The sequence below is a fragment of the Alexandromys fortis genome, unplaced genomic scaffold, assembly GCF_014885135.2.
Source record: "Alexandromys fortis isolate MF-2015 unplaced genomic scaffold, M_Fortis_MF-2015_v1.1 scaffold_23, whole genome shotgun sequence".
In the NCBI taxonomy this organism is placed as follows: Eukaryota; Metazoa; Chordata; class Mammalia; order Rodentia; family Cricetidae; genus Alexandromys; species Alexandromys fortis.
In genome coordinates, this window is record NW_026067907.1 from 9,759,239 (window position 1) to 9,786,547 (window position 27,309).

At 36.2% G+C, this 27,309-nt stretch overlaps 1 protein-coding gene across 6 annotated transcripts in view; it reads left to right on the top strand.

The window, feature by feature from the left end:
- Qki (QKI, KH domain containing RNA binding) overlaps nucleotides 1–27,309 on the top strand; it is a 116,033-nt gene that overhangs the window by 55,570 nt on the left and 33,154 nt on the right. For all 6 annotated transcript variants that reach the window (XR_007590666.1, XM_050135873.1, XM_050135872.1 and 3 more), the window contains exon 4: nucleotides 25,622–25,765. Coding sequence is in view for 5 of the 6 variants with exons in the window: in XM_050135873.1 (XP_049991830.1) it covers nucleotides 25,622–25,765 (144 nt within the window). In the remaining variant the exon portion in view is untranslated. The remainder of the gene's footprint in view (nucleotides 1–25,621; nucleotides 25,766–27,309) is intronic.

The following is a 27,309-nucleotide window of genomic DNA, read 5'->3' on the forward strand; positions in this document are numbered from 1 at the left end:
TCTCTCTCTCTCTCTCTCTCTCTCTCTCTCTCTCTCTCTCTCTCTCTCTCTCTCTCTCTCTCTCTCTCTCTCAATGGAGGGCTACTGTTGTCTAAGTATTTTGAAAGAGAAAAATTAGTTTTATGGTTGGTAAACACTTCTGTTTGTTCTGAAGTATTCCCATGGATTTTACTAGTTAAATTTTCATGATGGATTAACATTTGTCTCTTGTCTCAATGTCATTGATAGCTAATGGAAAAATTATCTAGCATAAATACAGCTCCAAAGAACTTAATTTTATTCATTTTGTTAATACTGTGTTCTTCGTGAATAATACCTTAAGCAGATATGATTTATTTATTTTTTTAAGCATCTTTTCACTGTGGAAATAAATAGAAGCAAGACAGCCAGAAGCCTACTGGGCTGTTACTTGCCCATCAGTCAGCATTACCACTTCTTGTCTTTTCACAGGAGAGTTCTTTCTTATCTCCTTGCTATTTCTTCCCACTCTGTGTTAGGGTGTTCAAGGAGCAAATTCTAGACATACAGTTTCAACTTTAAATATTTTATTAAGTAGCTCTAAAAATAGCCTCAATAATAATAAGTAATAATAATGTTAATTTTTGTATCACCAAATACTCATAGTTCTTCTCATGTCCTATAGATGTTCTTTCAAAAATGCATGTTTAAATTATATCTAGCCACTCCCATTTAATCCCAGCATTACCAGAGCTAGGCAGATCTGTTAATTCAAGATCAGCCTGGTCTGCACAGTTAGATCCTGTCTTGAACAAAACAAAATAGAACCATCCACAATCCATAAATCGCTTTTGTTTTTATTTTTAGTTATTATTATTATTATTGTTGTTTTTTAAAGACAAGGTTTTTCTGTAGTTTTGGAGCCTCTCCTGGAACTAGCTCTTGTAGACCAGGCTGGTCCCCGGCCTTTTTTTGTTTCTTTGAGACAGGCTTTCTCTGTAGTTTTAAAGCTTTTGTAGACCAGATTGACCTTGAACTCACAGAGATTTCCCTCTGCCTCTGCCTCCTGAGTTCTGGTATAAAAGGAGTGAGCCACCACCACCCGACTCAGGTCCTGTTTCTTACTAGCATGTTAATTTTTTTTTTAAGAGCTTTATGGTAACTTTATTTTTTTTAAATATAATTTTTTGTTGAAAAAAAATTTCCCGCCTCCTCCCCGCCTCCCATTTCCCTCCCCAGCTCCCTTTTCCCCTCCTCCTCCCTCTCCTCTCCCCCTCCCCCCAGTCCTCTCCCCCTCCCTCTCCAGTCTGAAGGGCAGTTAGGGTTCCCTGCCCTGTGGAAAGTCCAAAGTCCTCCCTGCTCCATCCTGGTCTAGGAAGGTGAACATCCAAACTGGTTAGGCTCCCACAAAGCCAGAACATGAAGTAGGATCAAAACCCAGTGGCATTGTCCTTGGCTTCTCAGCAGCCCTCATTGTCCGCCATATTCAGAGGGTCCGGTTTTATCCCATGCTTTTTCAGTAGCAGTCCAGCTGGCCTTGGTGAGCTCACAATAGATCAGCCCCACTGTCTCCGTGGGTGGGTTGCACCCCTCGTGGTCCTGACTTCTTTGCTCATATTCTCCCTCCTTCTGCTCCTCCTTGGGACATTGGGAGCTCAGTCCGGTGCTCCAGTGTGGGTCTCTGTCTCTATCTCCATCCATCTCCAGATGAAGGTTCTATGGTGATATGCAAGATATTCATCAGTATGACTATAGGATAGGGTCATTTCAGGTTCTCTGACCTCAGCTGCCCCAGGAACTAACTGGGGACATCGCCCTGGGCACCTGGGAGCCCCTCTATCACCAAATCTCTTGCCGACCCTAAGATGGCTCCCTTAATTAAGATATGTGCTTCCCTGCTCCCCTATCCAACCTTCCTTTATCCCAAACATCCCGTTTCCCAAGTTCCCCCCAATGTTAATTTTTATGTTAAAAGTTTGAAGAACTCACTAGCTCGTACACAGTGAATCAATTCCCAGAAATGCTCTTAAGTTACAGCATGAGGCTTGCTGTGCTTTTCTTTTCCTTGCCATGCATTTAACAGTTGTGATGGGTTTCAGTTCATTGTATCTTTTTTTCCCTCACTGATGTAAAGTGATGATTCCTTTTCCGCTGGTAAGATAAAACAGTCTTAGTAACAGGGAAGCTCTACTGCTGGTGATGTAGGCAATGAAAGCAATTTTACCTTGCTATTCCTTTTAGGGTATATCCCACTACTATTGTCTTGATGTATGCTTTTTAAAATATTCATGTGCTTTCGAATCAAATCTTCCCTGGTTGAGAAATTTTCAGAGAACTTTTGCTTTAATCCCAGTTTACCTATTCAGTCTCTTACCATTGGGTAGATTTTAACATTTTAATTTTTCCTTTAATTTTATCTTGTAAAAAGCCTTTATTACAAATATTTGTATGTAGTGGTGTTGAGTGTGAGCCACAATGCTCATGTTATGGCCAGAGAACATGTTGTGGGCGTTGTTTCTCTCCTTCCACTGTGCCTAGAGATTGAACCCAGGTCCAGGCTTGACATCAGATCCTTGTAGCTACTGAACCACCTCACTAGCATAATCGTTTCCTCTTCCCTTTTTATCATCATCTCTTCTTCCTCATCCTCTATACAGTTATGTAACAGTACATCTTAGGGGTATCTGTGCGCTTGTATAATTTCTTACTGGTCCCATAGATTGCAATAAACAGAACATTTTCTGCACCTTGCTTTATTGCTATTTTTACTTAACACCCTTGTTTAACATCACTTATAGAAACATATCTATATAGTTTTCTTTTAAACTGCCACACATTGACCTGTGTGAATCAGAAAAGATTTCTAATCTTTTGCTATTATACACACATTCATACCATTAAATACTATATTGAATGTCTTCTGTATTTCTCTTTATTTGTAACTGGTTACCTGTTTATATTCAGGACAGAATTACTGTATTTTGGAATACATTTTTTGGCTAATTTTTGCACTGCATCACCAACAGAATTAAATTTCTGTGTGTTATATAGGAGACTGAGCATCTTTTAGAGGTATTGGGGAGAAACCAGTTGTATATAGTTATGCCTTAAACTGAACATTAAGTTTTGACTTTTTCAGAGAATCCTCAGTTGAAAAAGATTGTAGTTTGTAAGGAATGTTTTTTCTCTCTGAACTTTTATTCTTGCCTTCACATCACAGTCCTCCTTCCAGTCCATTACTGATTACTTCTTTAAAAGAATATTTTGTACAAGAAACAAGATTGACTGTGGGTAGGTGAGGGTGCTTGGTTTCCCATAGTGAAAGGTTTGAGGTAAAATTGGAGAAGCTGTTTGACATTGAATGCAAAGTTGAATGCTGTGTTGAAGGAATTCATTTTCCCTTTGGAAGCAGTTTTTAATATTATAATATGTTAATTATTTTTTAAAAAATAACTACATTGGAAGAGGTGGTCTGAAGGGAAGTCATAAATGATCGTGAAGCCTTTTTTTGGAGGGGGGAGGTCAGTTTGGGATATGTTAAACTTTTAAAGCAGAAGGAAACCGAGTGTATTGGTTACTTTGAAATCACCGTAGTCAGATAACTGACTTTAGGGAGGGAGGCTGCATTCAGGGGATATGGACTTGTCATAGCATCCATTTTAGAAACTCACCTCAATAGTCTGTGTCTGCCAGCTGTACCTAACTTCCTAAAGGCCTCACCATATCCTCCCCAAACAGTGTAACCAGGAGGGTAGAAAGTGTTCAGACACATGGATCCATAGGAGATATTTCAGCTTGAAACCTTAGCATTTGTTCTTCGGCAAGAGACTAAATCCCTTTCTCTTCAAACCATCTAGGATAAAAGACCAGTGTAAGAAAAAGGAAACTCACTGGAGACAATCTCTTTGTTAAATGTAAGAAATTATCTACCAGAGAAATGGCCCTTTTTAAGATAATTTATCCTTATTTGAAACTTTTCAACAGAAAAAATTAGCCAGTCAGAATGCTGTCAAGTTTTTGTAAACATCCTTGGTTTACTTGTTTGCAGTCTACAGTGTAATTTGTGGCAACTTGTGGTTTTTCAAGGTTGTAAACTAGCTCCAGTGACGCTTGTTCACTGCCTTTGTTAGCGTTTTGCCATTTGTCTCTATCATTGTTCTGTATTGCTTGATGTTCCTTTCAATAATTCTGTAATGAAGAACTTCATTATTGGACAATTTCATGAGTCTAGTGAGCTACTCTATTCTATTATAGTAGATTTTTTTTCAATTTAGTCCTTCAGCTGTGAAATACTATTACAATTTTTGTTGCTTTTTAATTTTAAAATGTTTTAATTTTATAACACTCTTAGTTGCAATAAAATTAGGTACCAGAGAAATGGACTTTTTAAGATAAATAAAAATTCTTTTTATTTTAAAGATGTATTATTATATTTTGGGGGCTGTGTATAGAACCTATGGTCTTGTATACTAAACATGTTAGAGCTAGGATGATATCACTGCCTACCCTTTTCAGGATTAAAATGGGGACTGTCAAGACACCTTATTAATTGTTAATAATGATTGTTATCTTTGAAACTAAAAGAATTAATTTCTGACTAGTACTGTCTGCTCATCTAAGTTGTGAGTTCACTGAGTAATAAGAAACAAAAGAGTAAACAAAAATTGCCTGAAAACATGTAATGTGGACAGCCATCATTAGCAGCAACTCATTCAAAAGCTGTAAGATTTGAATGGCATCAGATTTAAAAGACGTCACAGATAGGAAACACAACTAAGCTCATTTTCAAAAAATAATTTTAAAAAGTATAATAGGATTTCATGTATTTTAGTATTTTTAAAAATAACCCTGATTGGAATTCAGTTTTTAAAAATCCCAGTCTTTTCCCAGTCTAGTTAATCATTGTTTATATGCTTATGTGTTTTTTGGGACCATGTATATTTATAGTGTGATTTTTTTTTTTTACTTTAATAGTAAATCTAGATCCATTAAAACATTGTTAATCTGATGGCATATACCTTTAATCTCAACATTGGGGAAGCAGAGGAGGGTAGATATCAGAGTTGAAGACCAACCAAGTCTACATAGCCAACCACGATTTCAAATAATGATCCTCTTTCATCAGAAAATGAAAATACTCAAACCAGGAATCTTTTTGAAATTAAAAGATACGAACATAATTAAGGGATCATTTCTACTGCTCTGAAAGTGCAAGTCCTTTAATTCTTACTTAATAAAAAATTATACTCATAGATGAGGTGTGAGAATAGTAGTTACAATGAACATTAGAGAGATGGCTCCATTGCTAAGAATATACAGTGTGCTTGCAAGGACTGCAATTTGGTTCCCAGCACCCAAAGCAGGTGGCTCACAACTGAATACAACTCCAGCTCCAGGGTATCTAAAGCCACATCTGGATTGTGGGCACATGTGCATAGATAGACACACATTTGAAATAAAATACATGGGGGATTTTGTTTGCTTTTGTTTATTTTTTAGAAGTACAGCGAATTTCTGTGCTTTAAAATTGGTTTGGTGTAATTTTTAACATTTTATTTTGGGGGGCACACATAGCTCTTCATCGTTTGCGATATTTTCTATATATAATTTTACCAACTTGGAAAGACTTATTTGTAACTCAGAAATATTTGTGATACTTGGATTTACTCATAGAAACATGCATAATGACAGAAAGGAATCATCTAAAGATTTTCCATTGAGACGAAACAAGATGAGACACTGCCTTTCTGCCTTAGCGTTCACACAACACGCCCTGTTCCCATCACAGACTATTTAGTACCTCATGCCTATGCTTCCTTTCTGTTGGCGATCTTCTCTTCCAGATATTCCCTTAAGTATGCTGCTGAGGGACTTGTCTAGTCATGTTCTTGAGCAAAAGGCTGTGCTCCCTTACAGAGCAGAAGGATACATCAGAAAAGCTAGATGCAGTTGTTGACTGTTTGTTTAGTGTTAATGAAATCAGCAGTTGATATTTAAAATTTTAACAAGTTTCTTTAAACAGGAACATATATAAAACTTAGTTTTATAAATGTTGTGACCTCATGTATTCATGAAGCCTAACCCCATTTTTTTCTAAGAGCAGGAATTTAGGGTTCAGAATTCTTGATGATTTTAGTACATATTGTGAGAACTGACTTTTACACCCCAAGTGTATATATGCCACAGACATTATTATTATTTATCCCTATAATAGAGATATTTCTTTAAAACAGTGCTATATATAGTTTCTTAGGACTCGAGAGATAGATAAGCAGTTAAGAGCACCTGCAATCTTGCCTCGGACCCGACTTCAGTCCCAGTGCTAATGTTGGGCAGCTTACAGCTTCCTGTAATTCCGGGGTGTGTGATACCCTTTTCTGGACTCCACAGATGTCAGTACTCTTGTGCACATAACTGTACACATAGACATCTATACAGAACTTTAAAATGATGAAAATATTTTAAAAAATACCTTTATCGCATTCCAAAGATTTCATATTGCTATATCCAAGTGATGTGATTTTTTTTTTTCTCAATATACCACATTTAGCAGTTAAAAAGTATGGGGTTGGCTCTTTCTGTTGATGCTCATTGTAATCAGGTGGATAACAGTAGTGCTTGCCATATGTTTTTTTACTATAGCATAAGATTAACTTTTCCCTTTTAAAATTCTTTGGTTTTCATTTTTCTTTGTTGTTGCTGTTCTTTTCTTGAAACAGGGTTTTTTTTTTTTTTTTGTTTGTTTGTTTGTGTATTCCTGACTGTCCTAGAGAACAGGCTGGCCTTAGAACTTGGTCTACCTCTGTCTCCTAAGTGCTGGGATTAGAGGCATGTGCCTGGTCAGCTTTAAATTTATAACCAAGAATATTTCCAATAGATATTTACATAATTGTAGCACAGATAATCAAAACCCAGATTAGATAACCAGAGATAGATAAAGGGGTTAAAGTTGCAGATCAGAGAAGCAGAGCAGTAAGCCACTAGAAAGACCTTTTACCTCTAATAATGCTCAGACTGAACCATCAATCCTCAGACTGCCTAGATTGCTGTCTGTCTCCACCGGATCTCAGATGTCACACTCCAGTGAGTTCTTGTCTTTTCCTCTTCATATTCCACTCTCCACCCATAACACTCTTGTCTCCATTTTATTTGTATTTTAATAAATAAAGTGTGCCTGAAAATTAGATTGCTAAACTAAGTGACGACTAGAGGTCAGGCAGCGGTGGCACATACCTTTAATCCCAGGCTCAAGATACAGAGGCAGACAGATGTCTGTGAGTTCAAGGCTACCCTGGGCTATACAAGATCAATCCAAAAACAGATCCAGGTGGTGGTGGCAGCTCATACCTTTAATCCCAGCTCTAGAGAAGATTTTATGATGGGAGGAAACAGGTTTCAGGCACAGCCTCATTCTGAGAATTAGTGGAGGCAGGATTGTCTTTTTTGGTTCAAGGTAGAGGTAAGAACTCTATAGTGGCTGACTGCTTTGCTTTTCTGATCTTCAGCTTGACCCCCCATGTCAATCTCTGGATTTTTATTATTTGTGCTACACATAATGGTTTCAGAATTTGGTTAATGACTTGTGCCCATTTTTTTTTTATGTTTTTGTAATTTCATTTATACTTCCTAGTTAATGGTGTTTTGTTGTTTCTGAGAGACTAAAGTATTTTTTGTAGTCTCCATTTTCTGTTGAGTTACAATTTACATCTTTTAGCTAATTTCTCCTCAATATCAAGTCTGCTTACTTGATATCTTTACTTCATTTTATAATGTAGGTAAATTCCATTCTTATATACTTTATTACTTTACCCTTTAAAACAATTGTAATGACAAACATTTTGAATTGCTTTTATAATGGTATAGTTTGCTTCAGTATAAGAAAAACTTGACAATTTACTTTTAAAATTCTTACTTAAATGAAATTTTTATTAACTTAATATTTATTTTTTGCTTTTTATAGCTACTGAGTGTTGGTTGGGGATTGAGTCTTACTGTCCAGGAAATTACTTAACTTGTTGTGTTTTACCTAGTTTTGCTACATTTATTTCCCAGTTTTCTTGGAGGAAATAAAAGACATGATTTTTAAGAGAAAAGAGAAAACACAAGCAGTGATGCTTCTGAGTCTTACCTGCCCCCTTATGTTTTGATGATATGTGAAGGTTATTTTTTTCAATATCATAATAGGTGTGAGGCTATAGAAGTATGTCCTTATCTCTTAATTTGTCCAAAATAACCCAAGCTGTATAACTGCTGTGATGTGATTATTAACAGTCTTTTTGTTTGCTCCCAGAGCACTGGGGTTCTTAGTTACTCATTATAGGACTCTCAAATCATTTAACCTATCAAATTTAGAATACTATATACAGGACAGGGCACTTAACCTTTCCATTAGTTAATGGGATTAACTAATAGCCTAAGATTTTTGTGTCATATCTGCCTTAAATACATGTTCCGATCTTTTCAGTTATCTTAAAATTTTAGTAGGAAGTGTAACTGTTCAGAAAAGTTCCATAATTGGAATTTACTGTACACTTTAAAATACGAGATTTCTTTTGTAGACTTACTGTCAGTAGAAAACAAATCTGTAGTGAACAGCTCATGCTTTTATGTTTATACACATACAGGAGTAACTGGTGGAAGGTTTTAAGTAAAAATTAATATATATGTATATAATTTGACATGGTATTAGGAATCATTTGGTGGAAAATAAAAATTGATAATTGCCAAATGATGTTGGTAGTGCTTTGAAATGGGGCATGCTGTGTGCTAAGGTGTGTGTAATTCCACAGATGATCTGTCATGCTCTCTATTGTCCATAGTTACAAGATACCTTATGGTAATCTTTGTGGCAAAATTCAAGATTTCTGATGTTTGTCCCTGGTCGCTCAAATTCCCCTAAATTCTTGGTGTTGATTTTGTACAATTAGAAGCTAGTTTAAATGCTGTACTCACACGGATGTTATCATTGGTTGCTGTTAAACTAGTCTAAGCCTGTGCTTTTTTTTTTTTTTTTTGGAAACTAAAATTCTAGAACCACATTGTTCAGCAAGGTCTATTTGTGCCACTGTAACCAAATATATGAGAATGGGTAGTATATAATGAATAGAAGCTGTTGCTTTTCTTGAGGCTGTAAAATTCCAAAGATCAAGGTACTCCCAGGATCCAGTATTTGCTCCGTGTTGTACTCCATAGGAGACTCCACTGATATTATCCTCCACAAAGAGAAGTGTGGTTGAACAGATGTAAGGAACAGAAAGGGAGATAGATAATATTATTTCCCTCCTTTTGAAGCCAGACTACCTCCTCAAAGATCCAACTTGCCGTTGTTTTATTGTGGGTTTTCTCACTCTGAATTTGGGGCAGCAAATTTAGACCATAACACCACCAGCTTACATACGGTTGTAAAAACGGAAACCATAAGAGAGGAAAAATTGAACAGTTGTATGATTCGGTTGAAGTCCTCAGTGGTGACAAATGGCTCCTTTTGTACAGGAAAAGTGAGTTCTATTTTCACTGATACCATTTTGTTGTTTGGGAATGACTTTCAGGCAAAATCTGTTTAGTAAATCTGGAAAAATAAAGGCTTAACAGTATATAATGTCTTTTTTTAACTTGCTTTTTTGAAATAATTTTAAAATGGAACAAACTCCCCCATGCGTATCATTCACCTCATCACAAATGTATATACAAGCGTTTTAAGTCTGGACCCTGAGTATTTATAGTAGTTAAATATTTATTTATTATTATTGGCTGTGTATATTTTTTTGTGAATGATATGTTTGTACAGGGTGTGCGTGTTTGTGTTTGTAGGTATGTGTTTGTAGATGTGTAGGTGAATGGACAACTGTGGAATTTTTTTTTTTTTTATTCCATCTTTATTTGGGTTCTGGGTACCAAACTTGGGTTGCCAGGCTTATGTGGCAAGCACCTTTACCTACTGAGCCATCTTGCTGATCCCACTTGTTTTAGCTTATTAATTACTGATATCATTTAGTAGAAAAAAATTAATGATAGGATTGCATTCTGTAGCTCAGGCTAGCTTGGAATTTATTAAATGGTTCATACAAGTCTCAAACTAAAGACAGTTCTTCCTCAACTTACCTAGTATGTTTAGATTTCAGACATGAGCTAATACACAATAATTTTTAAAATTGTATATTAAAAAGTAATTTTAGTCAGTTTTGTGATGACGGGTCTTGCATCATCTAGCCTTAGTAACTTGGTGTTAAGGCTAGAACATGTATATTCTCCTCTTTGGTAATTTTCCATGCTTCCCATGCAGTGCTTTCGAGTACACGTTTAGGAAGTCACCAAAAGAAAGATAGATGGCAGCTGCAGTGTATTCAGGTTGTTTATGACATTACCAAAGTGGGTGGGGGAGCTTGAGGCAGACATGCCCTGAGACAATAGTTGTTTAATGAGTTTGCTTGTATGTACAAGAGAAGAGAATGGGCCTGATTGCTCACAATCTGAAGCCTGAAAATGTATTTTTCTGGATCTGTGTATTTGCATATCTAATTGCTATGTAATCAAAACTAAGTGAACTGTAGCTACTTCAAACTTTAAAATGAAAGGCAATCATCCTTCTGGGGAGGAGGGGAACTCTAAACTTGCAAGCTAGCCTGAATATTAGCATTATAGTCTTCTTGTGCTTAATTATAGGTGTCTGGCTGAGCAGTAAATGTGTGCTTGTGTAATACAGAAGTGAATGTGACTCTGACACACAGTGGAGCCCTGTTGTAACAGAGCCTGAGCTTTGAGAGCCATTGCTGTGTATCCATTGGGTGTTTTGGTTAAGGGATGGTGCCAGAACGACTCTCAGTTACCTGCTTTGTTTGACATGGAGAGCAGTGGTTACACCATTGACCTCACTCAACTAGAACTACTGCTAGAATATACTTGGTTTTCTGATGGGAAGAACCCCCTCCCCTCCCAAACTGTTAGTTGACAGCTTTTTTATGTTGTTGTTTTTAAAAGCCCTTTGAGGTTAACCTGTTTGCCATAATATGAGTCTTTGGGTTTTTGTAGATTTTTCTTTTCACTATATTATTAATTTGAGAGATGTTATATCCTTAAAGTCCTTAAACGCCATTGAAAGTTTATAGCCATTAATTTCAAGGTTTTCGGACTACTTAAAGCTCTTTTTATATTTTCACATTGAATTTACATATATAACAAAGGCTTAAAACATATTTTAGTTTCAATTACTGTCAAGCCAGTTCTTCTTAGTCATTCAGTACCTGTGGAAAACATAGGTTCAGCATGAGACCAATGTCTTTAAGATTCAAGGATTTAGGCTGAGCCAGGAGACTATTGAAATGCCTGAAACAAAAACCACAAAACCATTATCACCTTAAACTATTTTTTTCTCATTTCAAAAGTTTTTCTTGTTTCTTGAAAAAAGTTTATTCTAAACCTGAAATTTAGAATTACTAAACTTTGTTTTTAAGAACACTATGGTTTTCTGAAAAATTTCCCTCATTCTTAGAAAAAAAAACCTTATTTTTTTTTATTTAAACTGTTAGTTGAGGTGGAATTAACAGATGTTTCAGTTACTCTCATGAAGTTGAAGCCAGGCATAGTATGTGTGTGGCACACTTGTGGAAATAGAGGACAACTTCATGAGTTGCTTTTCACCGAGACCAAACAGGTTACCAGGCTATTTTATTGCCACTTGTCTTACCTGCTGAAACTTTCCTACCCTTAGTATCCCCTTCCCCCTTTTTTGTGTGTGGGTGTGTTCATGTGTGTGCTTGTGAAGTCCAGAAGTCAACCCTAGTTGTCATCACTCAGATACTGTCCCTTATTTTTTGAGTAGGATCTCTGGTTGGTGTGATGTTAAGCCACCTGTCCCCACCTACTAGTGCTAGAATTATTATGATAACACTGAGCCTGATGTTTTTGCCCAGATTCTGGGGATTGAACTCAAGTCCTCAAGAGTATATGTACATAGGGAGACAGTGCTTTAGTAACAAACCTTGGTGCTTTTGAATATATACTTTTCCCAAGTCACTAACCTGTACCTTTTCTTCTAGGGCCTCTCCCGCCCCCCATTTTCTCTGTTTCTATTACATTTTTAAAAAAATCTTTAAAGCGGAGAGAAAATTATATAAAAAACATTAAATGACTGAAATTTAGCAGAAAATAAATGGAAAGAGGAAAATAGCTTCTAAAAACGAGACTGTTAAAAAGAACACAAATACCTGAATTATCTAACTAGTAAAAATGACTCTTAAGTGAAATAAGATACAAGAACTGATTGTCAGCATGCTGATTACACTAGGAAATGTGAATGAGTGTCCTTTAGGCTAATGAAAAATTATAATAACTGAAAATTGGTTGCTTAGAAGGAAGTGGCTGACACCAGTAATAGTAAATATCCTGATAAGTAGGCCTTACCGGATACATTATAATTTCTTTATAAAAGATAATGGTTATTTAATAACATAGATTTCTTAAATTATGTGAAAATATATGTTGACCTATGTGATTACAAAATTTCTACACATTATGTGAAATAGCAAACAAGTAAATGTATGTAGATCATATAAAATTAAAATCTAATTTTTTTTTTTTTTTGATTTTCGAGACGGGGTTTCTCTGTAGCTATTTGGTTCCTGTCCTGGAACTAGCTCTTCTAGACCAGGCTGGCCTCGAACTCACAGAGATCCGCCTGCCTCTGCCTGGGATTAAAGGCGTGCACCACCACCACCGGGCCGGAAAATTTAATATAAAGAATTCTTTAGTAGGTAGGGGGCTGGAGAGATGGCTCAGAGGTTAAGAGCACTGACTGTTCTTCCAAAGATCCTGAGTTCAATTCCTAGCAACCATATGGTGGCTCACAACCATCTGTAATGGGGTCTGGTGTCCTCTTCTGGCCTGCAGACATACATGGAAGGAATGCTGTATACATAATAAATAAATAAATATTTAAAAACAAATTTGTAACTTTTCTTTCCATGATGACAACCATAAAATACTGCTCTTTAAGAAGTATAATTAGAAAGCTACTAAAGTTAAAAAGTACAATGCAGTTATGGAACATACTCCAACAGGGGCCGAAGAGAAGGCCCAGTAGTGGTTAAGAGCACTTGGTGCTCTTGCAGAAGACTGGGGTTGGACTCCTAGCACCACGTAGTTGCTCACAATCACTTGTAGCTCTAGTTCTAGGGGATCTGATGTCTTCTCACCTCTGGTGGTAGTTCCTGCACACAACCAGGAACACATAACATCCATTAAAAATACAATAAATGGCCAGGCGGTGGTGGCGCACGCCTTTAGTCCCAGCACTTGGGAGGCGGAGGCAGGCGGATCTCTCTGTGAGTTCGAGACCAGCCTGGTCTACAAGAGCTAGTTCCAGGACAGGCTCCAAAACCACAGAGAAACCCTGTCTCGAAAAAAATAAAATAAAATAAATGAATAAGAAAATGCTGGTGGATCTGATAGGTTAGGGTACAGAAGAGTCTGGAAAGGAAAACCGAGAACCACAGAATAGATGTACATGGAGAAAATTTCAAATGGAGCTGCAGCTTCAGCCCTGTTAGAAATTGCTTAAGTAACAGTGGAAGAAATGCACCTCAGAAGAGGCTTTCATGAAAGCACATCAAGAGCTATGCCACAAGGAAAGAATACTGAATAGGAAGATAGAGGGAGGTTGAAATAGATACATGGAAACAGTCTTTCTAGAAACTAGTTAAGTGTCTCTGATGTAAAATATAGTAGTTTCAAGAGGAAATAAAAGGAAAACTTTGTAATGATTTATCAGAACTAACACCCTAAATACAGAACTTTTAAAACATGAGTCAAAATTAGATAAAAGTAGAAAGAGTAATTTCACAGTCATAAGGAGTTTTTAAGTCACTGGGGGAAGGGGAGATGGACTTTATCCCTACTACCTTGGCCTTCTGGGCATTGCTAAAATATTGTATCTCATCATTGGGAAATTCACATTTTCTTCTAAGTGCACTAGAATGGAACCTATGTTATGTCTTGGAGTAAGAAAAGATGAGAATTTTATAATGTAATCTTTGGCCATCAAGGAATGAAGTACCAAATATTTTGAAAATAAGCATCACAACTCTGTGACATATTGGCCAAGTCATAGGGTGGAAACCAGAAAATAGTTTTAGTTGAATGAATATAAAATTACAAGACAGCAAAATTTATGAGGTAAAAACTTGTTTAAAGGAGAATTTTATTTATAAATATTTTCTGGCTTAGAAACAGCAAACACCAGCAATCTAAGCTTAGTATAAACTAAAAAGAAACTAAGAGCTGTAAGATGGAAGTTAGTGAAATTGAAAAAGGACAATAAAGAAATGTGACGATACTGAATATCTGTATTTCAAATGTCAGCACAGGAGGTAAAGCTTCTAATTAGGTTGGTTCACAACAGGTAGAGAATACTGATAACTAGTATCTGAAAAAATGGAGCATGATATATCCTAGAGACCTTTTTGAGGAAATACGTGTATTGAACTGTTTTGAGACAGAGTCTCATGTATCCCAGTATGACTTAAAACTCGTGATCCTCCTATCTGTACATCATTAGCACTGAAATTTCAGGTATGTGCCAGTATATCTTGCTATATGAGGAAATCTGAGACAAATATTAGAAAATTTAGATAAGAATAGATTCTCTAAAAAAACAAATTATTATAAAAAGTAAGAAATTATAGTGATATTTTATTTGTATTTGAATAAATAAAGCTTGCCTGAAGATCAAAATGCAAAGCTAAGGCCAGGCAGTGGTGGCACACACCTTTAATCCCATGACTTGGAGACGGAGGAGGCAGGCAGATCTCTGTGAGTTCAAGGCTACACTGGGCTACACAAGATTGATCCAGAAACAGATCCAGTGGTGGTGGCTCATACCTTTAATCCCAGTGTTTAGGACTTACTCACTCTTAATCCAGCACTAGTGGGCTAGAGACAGGAGCAATTTTAATATTGCTGGGCGGAGAGTGGAATGTAAAGGGGAAGAGACAAGAACTCAATGGAGTGTGACGCCTGAGGATTCGTGGAGACAGGACCTCGCCCATTTGGTCTATAGATTTGGTAGAAATGAAAGATCTTTCTAGTGGTTGACTGCTTTGCTTTTCTGATCTTCAGCTTGAACCCCAATATCTGTCTCTGGGTTTTTGTTATAATAAAAGAAAGCATTTAGAACAGAAAATAATTTAAAACTTTTTTCGTGCTTAATTCTTTGTATAGAAATTTCTAGGATATGATAAAAGATTATGGTCACCAAGCTGTGCTTACCAAATACCATGCCTTAAAAATATGTAAAGTAGAAAGTACCAGAAATACTTTAAGGCACACATTTTCGCAGTGAAGCAAATCCAATGAGAACACTGAAGTGTATGTTGGATGCTAGGCATGCTCACTGTGTTTTGTTCTATAAGGAAAATCTTGTTAGATTCAGGAGTATCAAAGTTTCCAGTCCGAGGGTATGAGTTAGAAATCAGCTTGAGATGGAAAATTAAGAGTGTTCCTCAGAGAGGTGTGTTTTCACTTTATAAAGAGCACTGAAGTAGATGAAAAGTTAGGAGAAGGAAAGCAATAAAGAACATGTTCTGATAGGTATGGAATTTATTGAACAAGGATACTGAAGATGAACTCATGATGTTTTTGTGAAAATTAGCAAAATGTGCATTAAATTGAAAAACAATGAATTTATTATCTTTAATAGCTGTATCATTTTAATAGCTTTTTGTTGGCTTAATCTTTTCATTGTTTACTGTGATACACATTAAAGGAAGAAGTGTCTTTATTTTTAATCGTGTTTTTTTATGTCATAGTAGTCTGTGCTGTCATGAGTGTTGATAATATAGGAACTTTAAGAATGAAGTTTTAATATGTGTTGTGGTCAGGGACTATGAAAAGTCTGGTTTTTATCTTAACTAAACTAACAAGTTAGTTTGTTGCCACAATTCAACACATGTTTATCTGTTGGGAGCAGTATTTGCAACCAAACCTGGAGTATGTTCAAGTTACTGGCCAACAGGCTCAGAAGGACTTGCTAAGTGACCATATGCTGCATTCTCATGGGTTGTCTGATCTTACACAGAATTCAGAAATGAATACCCATGGCAACAGGCATTAAGATTGCCAGCAATAGGGTCCCCAATTACCACTGGACCCAGCCTCCCATTTGGGTTATGGTATTCAACCATCCCTTTGGCTAAACAGAATCTGGTGTGCTAATTGTAACATTTCAAGGGCTATTCAAGTAGCCATTGAGTTGTTTCACCACATAAGAGGCATTAGCAATATTAACAGATGTGAACTAGACATTTGTTGTACTAGCTATAAGTCTACCTGCTCCTACAATAGGGCAGTCTCTTAATTTAAATTTGAAAGTCCAAATTTAAAGGCTCTGGGATACTTGAATCTATCTGCCTTACAGGCTTAAGTTGTTCTCTTGTGTTCCCCAAAAGCCAGTATTCTCCTGAGGAGATGCTGTCACTCTCTGCTGAGTACAGGTTCAATAGAGTGCTGGCCAAAGTAAATCTAGGTGCAGTAGAGACCAAAAGGCTGTGTGGACAGGAGGGTCTTCTGTTTTATAAAAAAAAATTTAGGGTGGAGATGTTGGGAGCAGTGAGACCACAGATCCTGGATTTCTTGTAAACAATTTGTTTTCCCCTGATCTGAGTGCCTACAGCTGCTCTGAGCACGAGACCTTGAGGAGTTCCTGATGGCAGGAGAGTGGTTTCTGGTGGGTTTGGCTGGTGCATGGCTATCTCTATATAATCTGCCCCTGAACACAATAAAGGGGCATTCTTGGGGCTTTCTGAACCAGCGTTTGGAGGTCAGTGTGTCGATCTGTCTCTGTGTCTGTAAACTCAACCTCCAGCCCCTTTCCCGAAGCTGGCAGACCAGGGCCACTATGTGCGGCATTTATCGAAGACCAGTGAGTGCTTCCTGATTGGAAGTAGACTTTCTGGTTGACAGCAAAAGCAGGAACAATATTTATAGCTGAGTCTCGTGTGTACCAGGGATGCAAAGGGCTGTTACCTCTGCTTCTGCCATATTTGTAAAGGGGAGCATTAACCAAGGAAACCAGGACCTTCTAAGCAAGCAGTAGACAAGATGATCCTACCTCATTGTCTTTGCAGCCTTCTTAATATCCTCTGTCATTAGAAACTGGTTTGGAAAAATGGCTAAGCATTACTCTCTGGGCATCTTGGTGAGGATTTAAAGCATGGGGATCACAGCAGCAGTGGCTGTGCAAGAACAGCAGTGTTTGACTGATGCCTCACAACATTAGTAAGACATGCCAGGCTTCAAAAATGTTGCTGTGGCACTTAACATGACTTAGAATTTATCCTTGAGACGACTGAGTGGGCAAATGCTTGCTGTGCAGATTTGACACTGATTCAACCCCTGCAGATCCACAGTGGAAAGGACAATCGGTTTCCAAAAGTTGTCCCCTTGCAGGATCGGGCAACTGCACCCCTATTACGCCATACACACAATGTGTAGTAGATAAACTATAAAAAAAGAAATTTCTTAGAATGGCTGAAATGCTGCAGATCAGTAGAATTAGGTGTAGATGTTGTGAAAACATTAGGAAGAACGCAGTGAAGGATTTCAGAGCTAGGAATTTGAAAGCCATACATGGATGTTTTTACTCATTTGTCTTTCTGCTCTTGAGAAGGAACAAATCATTTTACGGGCTACCCTAAGCAGTAAGCCTAAATGGGAATCCTGGCAGCTAGAGTTAACCTAACTAAGGCACCAACCACAACTTATGAATCCATGACACCAAATAATCACTCTAACAGTAGCTCCCCATGTTTTGGTTAATTTCATCGTTGACTAAGAAATAGTGGTGTTAGATATTTCTGGAAGATATAGATCAGCCGGGCCCCTGTGTTCTGCCTAGCTCTTAGTGGTTTTGTTGGTGTTGAGCTCAAACTCATATGTTAATATGTTCAGTGTGAAGGAGAGTGGTCATGTAGGTTTTGGTCTGAGCAAAGTTATGATTTATGTAATTTAGATATTCTTGTCTTAAATGGAGTGGAGCTGTCCATGACCAGGGAAATCATTAATGTGGTGGCTAACATTTAATAGCAATTAATATTATAACATAGATCATATATAGAACATTTTCTAAAATTCAGTTTTATGCCAGTAAAAAAGTTGTGAATGTAATATGATTTTTAGATGGCAAGTAATTTTTGGCATTTTCAAAAGTGGTTTCTTGGAAGTTATAAAATTTTAATATGTAACTATAACTTACATAGGAGGATTCATGAAACTTTTTACCTGTAAACCTTATAAAATGGGGAGTTGGTGAGATGGTTGACATTGGTACTTTATTTTGGCATGGCCTCTGTTAGCCCTACACTGTTCATGCTTTTGACACGGGCTTTGCTAACAGCATCATTAAAGAATGTTTTTAAAATGATGTCTTTAAATTTAAAAAAATAAGCACCTGTCTGATTCTGAGGGATGATGTTGCAAAAACACCCAAAGGAAATGAAAACATTGAAGAGAAATGGATGGGTGTGACACTGTGCCTTGCTGTACTAACTGTACTGTGTTATGGTTTTGCTTTGCTGTTCAGATTACAGAAAAAATATATGAAAAATTTCTGTAATTACTTTGTTAGCCAAATGTAAATGAAATATCAGAAGCAAAGTCTTAGTTTTATAGGTTTTGTATAATAGATGCACGAAATGAGAAATGCCCAGAGAATCTTTCAGTTTTCAAATTATGTAAAATAGATCTTTTAGGGAAAAAAAAAACACAGGTATTGGTGCCATGGAATAATCCTTCTGAAAACCGTGAAAATGTGTTCTCATTGTTAATAAAAACCTGATTGGTCAGTTGCTAGGCAGAATTTTGGGGACAGAGAGAATGCTGGGGAGAAGGGTGGGCACAAGCCAGACTTGGTAGAAACAACATGGAAATTTCATAGATGAGGTAAATGAGGCTCCTCGGAGCAGCACATAGATTAATAGAAGTGGGTTAATATATGTTGTAAGATCTAGTTGGAGACAAACCTAAACTTTTGGTCAAACTTGTATAATTAATATTAAGAATATGAATGGTTATTTGGGAGTGGCTGTCAAGATATAGAGAAACTCTGCCTACATATGGGTATGTGAAATATTGTAGTAAAGATTTTTTTAAATATTAGAGAAAGGACTGCTCATAAAATCAGTAGCCATTTAAATAATCCAGAATTAACTATATCTCTCTATATATTTACCTCTACCAGATGGTATTTCTTCTTTCAGATCATTAAATAAGTATAGAGGTGTTCCCTTGCTGTGTCTGCCTTCTGTCTCCTAGCCGTGCAGTAGAAATACCTGTAGAGTTTTAAAATGTTGCTGTAGATTACCTCTGTGATCTTGGTTGGTTACCTAGCTATGAATTTTCAGGCAAAAGCAGATAACTTTTAAGATAATCTTAAACGTTACAAAATATTTGTTTACTGAGCCTATTTAACCATGGTCTGATACTCTTCTTTAAAAAAAATTACTGATTCTAACTTTGATACTAAGGAAAAAAAAACTGCAATCAAGAAAAGTAATTTAACATTTCAAAATTTTCTGTGTACCTAGTACTCCAGTAATCATATAATCATAGTAATATGTGATGAGTGCTTGGCACCATGGAACCCAAACAGTTATAAATTATGTACCTGTTATCTTGCCAAGGTGTGGTACGAATAATAAAAACCCAGAGACAGATATTGGGGTTCAAGCTGAAGATCAGAAAAGCAAAGCAGCCAACCACTTGAAAAACTTTTTACCTTTATCAGATCTTCAGACTGAAATGGTGAGGTCCTGTCTCCACGAATCCTCAGACTCCACATTCCACGGAGTTCCTGTCTTTTCCCCTTTACATACCTCTCTCCACCCAGCCATATCTCTCCTGTTTCTAGCTCATTAGTGCTGGGATTAAAAGTGTGTGACTCCCAAACACTGGGATTAAAGATGTGAACCAGCACCACTTGGATCTGTTGCACTCAATTCAAGTCATTCTGCAATTGTTTGGTAGTGATGGCTTCAAAATGCCACAAGGGCAGCTGTGAAGTAACATTTTCATAATAGAATACACCACACAGTCCGGGGCATAAATTAATGTTTAGCCAGTATATTTTGTGTTACTTGTTATTTTCAGTTTATAGTAAAATAATTTATTATCAAATGTTTCGTCAGTATTTATTACATGCAAAATACTTTCCTGTATATTTTAGGAAGTAATTTCTAGCATAAATATGGTATATGTTAGCCTAATATAGTGAGTTAAAGTACATGATGATAAAACTGGGTTTAGTATTTGCTAGCAGAGTAAATGTTAGGAACTACTACATTTGATATTTCATCAGTTGAATGTAGAGCTGTTAATAACAAATAATGGAAATTAATATCTAGAACACTCACGAAGATATAAAAGATTCAAATCTGTGAAAACGAAGAGTAGAGTAATAAATTACTCATTGTACACCAGACACTGTTAGGTATATTGTGTAAAGATTCAGCACTGGGGTCACTTCTTATATCCATAGTTGGTGTGTGTGTGTGTGTTTCAGGGTGTTACTGTGTAGTTCAGACTAAGGTGGGATTTATTACCATCAAACCAGCTTCAAACTGAATTCTCCTACCTGCTTCTCTCTAGTGCTGGGACTGCGAACATACTTCACCCACTCCCGGCATCTTCTGTTTTAAACTTAAGAAAACAATTGACATTAAATAATACAAATTCTTTGAATGAAGTTGTTCTTGTCTAGACTCAGTTTAATGAGGATTTGCTTAATTCTTGCTACCTATATTTTTCTTAAAACAGTTTCAATAAGCTATAAAAATTATTCTGGTATTTATGTATGAGTAAATTTTTCTTGTTTGCAAAGCAGGATTTTTGTTTTGACTCAAATTTAAGAAATAGGATTTGAGGTTAGTTTTATGACTGGAAGAATTGTACAGTGTGGAATGTACTTTATGTCCATTTTTTTTCTGCTCAGATGCTTTCTTTTTTTGAGATTATAACATTTTCCATCACTTTACCTCTAGACTCTCCTATCTTTTTCTCCCTTGCTCTCCTTTAAATTCTTGGTGTCTTTTTTTCCTCACTAATTAAATACATATTTCTTAAACTAACTTAAGATAATATATATAACTGAAAATTGTTGGGTTTTGATATTTGACCTAATGATAAAACTTGTTAGAAACTGGTCTGTTTCAGTATATTTAGATTTATAAAATCATTTTCCAAGGGATTTAGAGAGCTTTCACCTTAAGAGCACAAGAGGACAGATATCTTGTTCTGATTTGCCTGACTGGAGATTAAAACTTCAAAGAGTCTTTCCAGGGTGGACAGTCAGTTTGCTCTGATGCTGTTCATGTTACAGAATTCCTTTATTTAAACAAGTTCTGTAATTAGAACTGAGTCTCAAACTGCAAAACTGGCAGACTTGATACCACATAATCAAAGCAGTAGTTGTGTCTCAAATGTTTAGAGTGGTGTTTTAAATCCTACTTTTAGGTCACTAAATGTAGCAGCTTTAAAATAAGTAGTTAATTTTTTATTTATTTTAAAGAAATGGTTGTCCACTGAAAGTGCCTTAAAGCTACATTAAAAAAAAAAAAAAAAACAAAGAAACATCATGATTCCAATTGGGAAGAGTTCTCTGTGCTAAATGACTACATGTCAGTCCTCTTGAAATTTTATAAATGGTCCTCTCTTTGAAGAAAAAGTATTTTGTGTAGATGTCTGTTTTGCCATGTGCTTTCTCCCAATTCTTGATACTTTTCACTTAACCTAGAAAATGGCTTGCGAGAAAGGAATTTGACATGACCTTAGAAGATAAAAATTGGTCTTAAAAAACAAGACAAAACTTTTTTAATCTGTTGTGTCTGTGTTCCGCCCAAGATGTGCTTAGAATCTCACTCAAATATGGTAAGAATAGCAAAACAGAATTCTAAAGACTCAAAAATTTTATCACTCAGAAATTTATTCCTTTAGTAAATTAAAGTATAATGGCAGATTATATTGCAAATTATTCTTTGTTCCTACAAGGCAGGTAATATCTTTTTTTTAAGTTCTTTGACTTTTGTGTTTTCTGTGAATAAAAATTTCTGTGGTAAGTCATGATTTCAGTTTTATTTTTAATCTTTCCTGATATGTTTTGAATTAGTTTTTGTATCTCCTGCTAGTGTATGTATACGTTATAAAGACATAATAGCTTTTGAAGTCTTTATTATAACATTTGTTATTAGTAGATTTCTTTTAAATTACCTTTTTCATCTCATACAATCTTTAATGACCACCACCACCATTCTGTGTATGTGTTCGTTCACATGTGTGCGTGTACACAAAGGCAATAGCATGAGGTTGAGCATCTTTCTCCCCAGGTCTCTACCTCATTCATTCATTCATTCATTCATTTTTTATTTTATGTATGTCTATACAGCATGTATGTACAATGCCAACAGGGGCCAGAAAAAGGAGTCAAATGTCATGGGTCTAAAGTTTCAGATAAGGTAGTTGTGAGCTGCCATGTTCTTGGAGTCGAACCAGGTTCTCTTGAAGAGCAACTACTGCTCAGTATAGTACCCATTTATTTCTTGAAATAGGTTTCTCTCTGAGCCTGGAGTCCACTGTTTCAGATAGATTGGTTGACCAGTGAGCCCTCTATGCCCACGCTTACTTACTTACTTATTTATTATTAATAGAGTTAGGGATCTGAACTTAGTTCTTGTGCATACAGAGCAAGCATTTTATTCACCTAGTGATCTCCCCAGCCCTGGTGACTGTTAATTTCTGACTAGACAGTAGATAGAGAATCTTACATTGTTGGGAAGATATCCTATTACTCTTTAAAATGCCACTTAGTTTATTGTTGTTTTTTTTTTTTTTTTCCTGGCAAGTGGTTGTGGTAGTTGGAAATGTTTAGTTCCCTTAAGTTTTGTTGTTTGTTTGTTTGTTTTTGTGGTTCCCTTAGTTCTTGGTTTTGTAATTTATTAGGCAATACTGTAGCTCATACTAGGTTGAATTGTTTCCCTTTGGTATGCTGTTGGTGAATCATGAGATGTTTCAGTCTAGCTCCATGTGAGAGAGCTAGGTACTTTGTGATGTGGAATCCTTTGGTTGCTTCCTGGCCTTTAGAATTCTCTCCCTAGCATGCATTAGGAACTGTTGCCTGTAGTGCTTGAGAGCTCTCCAGCCCTCTTCAGCTTTGCCTGCTTTCCTTCTTCTGGACTCACAGGTGTGTGGACCAAGACTAAAGCCATGAAGTTGGGTAGTTGCAGGTTGGTCCCTGCGCCTTCACCATTGCCATTTCTCTTCTTCAGTCTCTAATTTCTAGTTTGTGATTGTTGTCTCAGACACTTTGGTTGTGTCAGTAGAGTGAGGAGTGAGTCTTGCTGCTTCTGCTTCTTTGTCTTGGCTAGAAATGAAAAGCATAGATAGATAGATAGATAGATAGATAGATAGATAGATAGATGGATGGATGGATGGATGGATGGATGGATGGTAGGTAGGTAGATAGGTAGATAGATAAATTTATTTAGACATAAGAGCACATTTTTAGTTTACAAGGCAATACAGAAATTTTCCCCAAGTCTACCAGAGGGATAAAAATAAATAAAATTTTCAGTGTGGTGGTGCCTTTAATCCCAACTTTTGGGAGGCTGAGGCAGGCAGATCTGAGTTCGAGTCCAGCCTGGTCTACAAGCGCTAGTTCCAAAGCTACAGAGAAACCCTGTCCCCCAAAAAACAAATAAATAGATAAATGAGTAAACAAATAAATTAAAACTTTGGTGGGAAATAAAAAATCCTTTAGCATTAAAATTTGCTTTTTAAATTGAGTCTTGCCACAGAAGTATTATGTGTGTGTTGTATTCTTTGCCATGTAAATGACGCCTGGGGTCCCAGTTTCTTGATTCATTGATTCTTTGCCCTCACATTTCTTTATGGCGTACCCTAGGTAAAAAGAAAGAGCCCATCCCTTTATTTATTAAATATTGACAAGTAACTGAATTGGTATTTATATAATCTTAAAATTGAAAATATTTTAAGTAGCCACAGTTAATATTTATTGATTACTTTTGTAGTTGTTTTCTTGTGTACTCTTTAGATTTTCCGATGATGCATTGCCACCATTTTATTTCACATTGATGTCTTCTTGGAAGTACTTTTAAAATACAGTAACCACCAGGAACCTAGCTTTGCCAATATGTTTTAAAAGGAATGTGGTGTGGTGTAATACTGAAAATAGTTAGGCTCTAGGCTAACTAGTTTGCATAATGTTTGATTGTTGCTACTTTTTGTTGAGATCCATTTAGCCTTGACTATGTAGGTACATTTTCCTACTAAAGTCACTAGTTGATAAAACTTGGTACTTAGTAGACCTTACTTTTGTCTTTATTGTTTGTCCCCAATGTGAAACATAATAGAAAAGCCTGTTTTATCATATCAGTTTACTTCCCTTGACTGCAATCACAGTAACAGACTTATGTTCTTTAAAGGTCTGACAAAAAAGATCTTTTTTATTTTTTACCTCTGATAATTTGTTTTAAGTCTGTGTACCAATCATATTTACACTCACAATCTTAAATTGTTCTTCAAGTTTAAGACTTTGTACATTCATAAGTTGCCTAAGTCTGTATTTGGCTGCCTGCCCTCATTTTGCAAGTAGTTTGATACTAAAAGGAATATGTACATATATTCCTTGCTTGGTAACCAGAAGTTATCACAGAAGTGAGAGACAGTCACCTACAAAACATGTATTTAGGATTTGATACAATGCAAGAGTAGACTGTATATTTCATTTTTGCTTTAATACTTGAAAATTTTGTATGTGTATACAATAAAACATCAAATCTAACCCCATCCAATTCCCCCCGGGATTCCCATACATACATTGATCTTCAGACTTCATGTCCATCTTTTTTAGTTTTATTTTTTTAAAACTCAATGCGTCCATTTAGTGCTACTCACATGTGCATGGTTTTCACTAGAGTGTGGGCAAGAGCAAGAGTGCTCCATTCAACTGAATAGTTCATTTTTAAAAGTAAAGGTCAGTAGAAATACAGTTAAACAATTACAACAGTCATTGGCTATGGTTTACTTTTGCCATAATTACTACTTGAAATAGTCACATCAAAAAGTACGTATTTCTTTTACATGATGGAACCTATTTTTCAAAATACTTTTCCTAGTATTGACTAGAACCAGTGTTATTTAAAGTGTTGTAATGAATGGAAGCACACTCAATTGGAGAATAAGTTTGATTCATCTCCTAAATTAGCAGCTTGTTTGCCGTGATATTGGTAAATGACTTGTTCAACCTTGATAACTTTGTTTTCTTATGAGTAAAGAAGTGACTCATTATGCTTTAGAAATGGCTCTGCAGGACTCCTAGAGTAGCAGCACTATCACTCATGGTTGTCTTGGTCACTTACAACCTCAGCTGGATACATAGTAGGCGCAGCATTGATTATTTATTGAGTTCTCATTTGACTGACTAGTCCCATTGCCAGGCTTTGATTTGGGTTTGGGAAATAATTGAAAATCTTTGTAATATCATTGTAGTAGAATACTAGAAACATGGCTTTAAGCAACTAGCAATAGGTTCATGTTACAGAATATATATTCTGTCTTTGGAAAACGGTATTAGTGACATTGAGCTTTGTAAAAAATTTTTTAGGAGGAGCAAAACAGAGGCAAGCCTAATTGGGAGCATCTAAATGAAGATTTACATGTACTAATCACTGTGGAAGATGCTCAGAACAGAGCAGAAATCAAGCTGAAGAGAGCAGTTGAAGAAGTGAAGAAGTTACTGGTACCTGCAGTAAGTAATTTTTATCATTTACATTTGTTAGTAAAGAATGGGTTGTTATATGTTAGTGATTTTATTTATTTTTTGGCTTGTGTTTTTCTTAAAAATTGAGTAAGTTGAACATTTTTGCACATGCTTATAATCCCAGTTCTCAAGAGTCAGAGGCAGGCAAATCTCTTGAGTTTGATATTAACCTAGTTTACATAGTAGCTCCAGGGCAGTCAAGGCTATGTGAAAAGACCGTTTTGAAAGGGGGTGGGTAATAAGTTGGAGGTCTGTGAAGCTATTACTGTGTTGGGAAAGTAGACTTAGTGGGAGCTCATTATTTGAATTGCCTGTACACTAGGTTCTCTTCTGGCTTTTTCCTCCTCAGTAGAAAAGTTAATTTGCATAGTAAAACTTTGTTAGAACATTGTAAAAACTGCCCTTTTCTTAGTGAAAGCTGAGCTTTTCACACTTTGCTAATCTAAACTAACAAACATATTTGGGAATCTTTAAGATATTAAAAATAAATTTGAGATTTATGTCTCATGGGAAATTATCCAGTTCTCTGTTTTTGTGTTTCCTCTTCCCGCCATTTTCTCCCTCACTTTTCACTCTTTTGTGTTGGTACATACTGTTTTTTTCTTTTTAATGGAAAATGAAAAGAAAGTGATTTTTTTTTTAAGTGGTTCTCACTCACCACTATAGATCCTGGGGCTCCAACTCAAAGTGAGGCTCTCCAACCAACAAACCACCCCACGCTTGCAATACACATACATAAGGTTTCTCTGTATCAGCCATGGCTGTATTAGAACTTGTTTTGTAGACCAGGGTGATCTGAATTCACATAATTTATTAAGCTATCTCTTTCTTATTAATAACATGGAAATATTGACTGCTCTTTAAAAAAAGATTTGTTTGTTTGTTTATTTATTATGTATACAACATTCCTTCCATGTATGCTTGCATGCCAGAAGAGGGCATCAGATCTCATTATAGATGGCTGCAAGCCACCATGTGACTGCTGGGAATTGAACTCAGGACCTCTGTAAGAGCAGTCAGTGCTCTTAACCTCTGAGCCATCTGTCCAGCTCCCCTTGACTGCTCTTTAAAAATCTAGGAAAATAGTTGCCAATGGAGCTATTTTGTTGCTTAGATAAATGAGCTTGGGATCTGTCATTCTTTATATCCTAGTAGTGTGTTCTTCAGTGTCCTAACAATTCACTTTGGATTCCTTGCAAGGAAGGAATTTTAAATGAACTATGTTTATAGATGTATAAGGAACCTGAACTGACAAATTGTTTGTAAATGCAGGTCTTTGCACACTGTTAAATCATGTCCTCTTCCTTTTCCTTATTAATTGTGTTGTTTTGAAAAGCAATGAAAAGGGTCTTTTTGTGAACACGGTTACTAGATTTATAAACAGAAAATTATTGAAATGCTATGTGTCCAACAATGCAGAACTCCCATTACCCTGAGTACATGTGTTTGTTACTGTAGCAAAAAGAAAATTATATAATAGTTCACACTCCTATTTACTCATTAGATTTTTCTAGCCATTCTTTCTATAATAT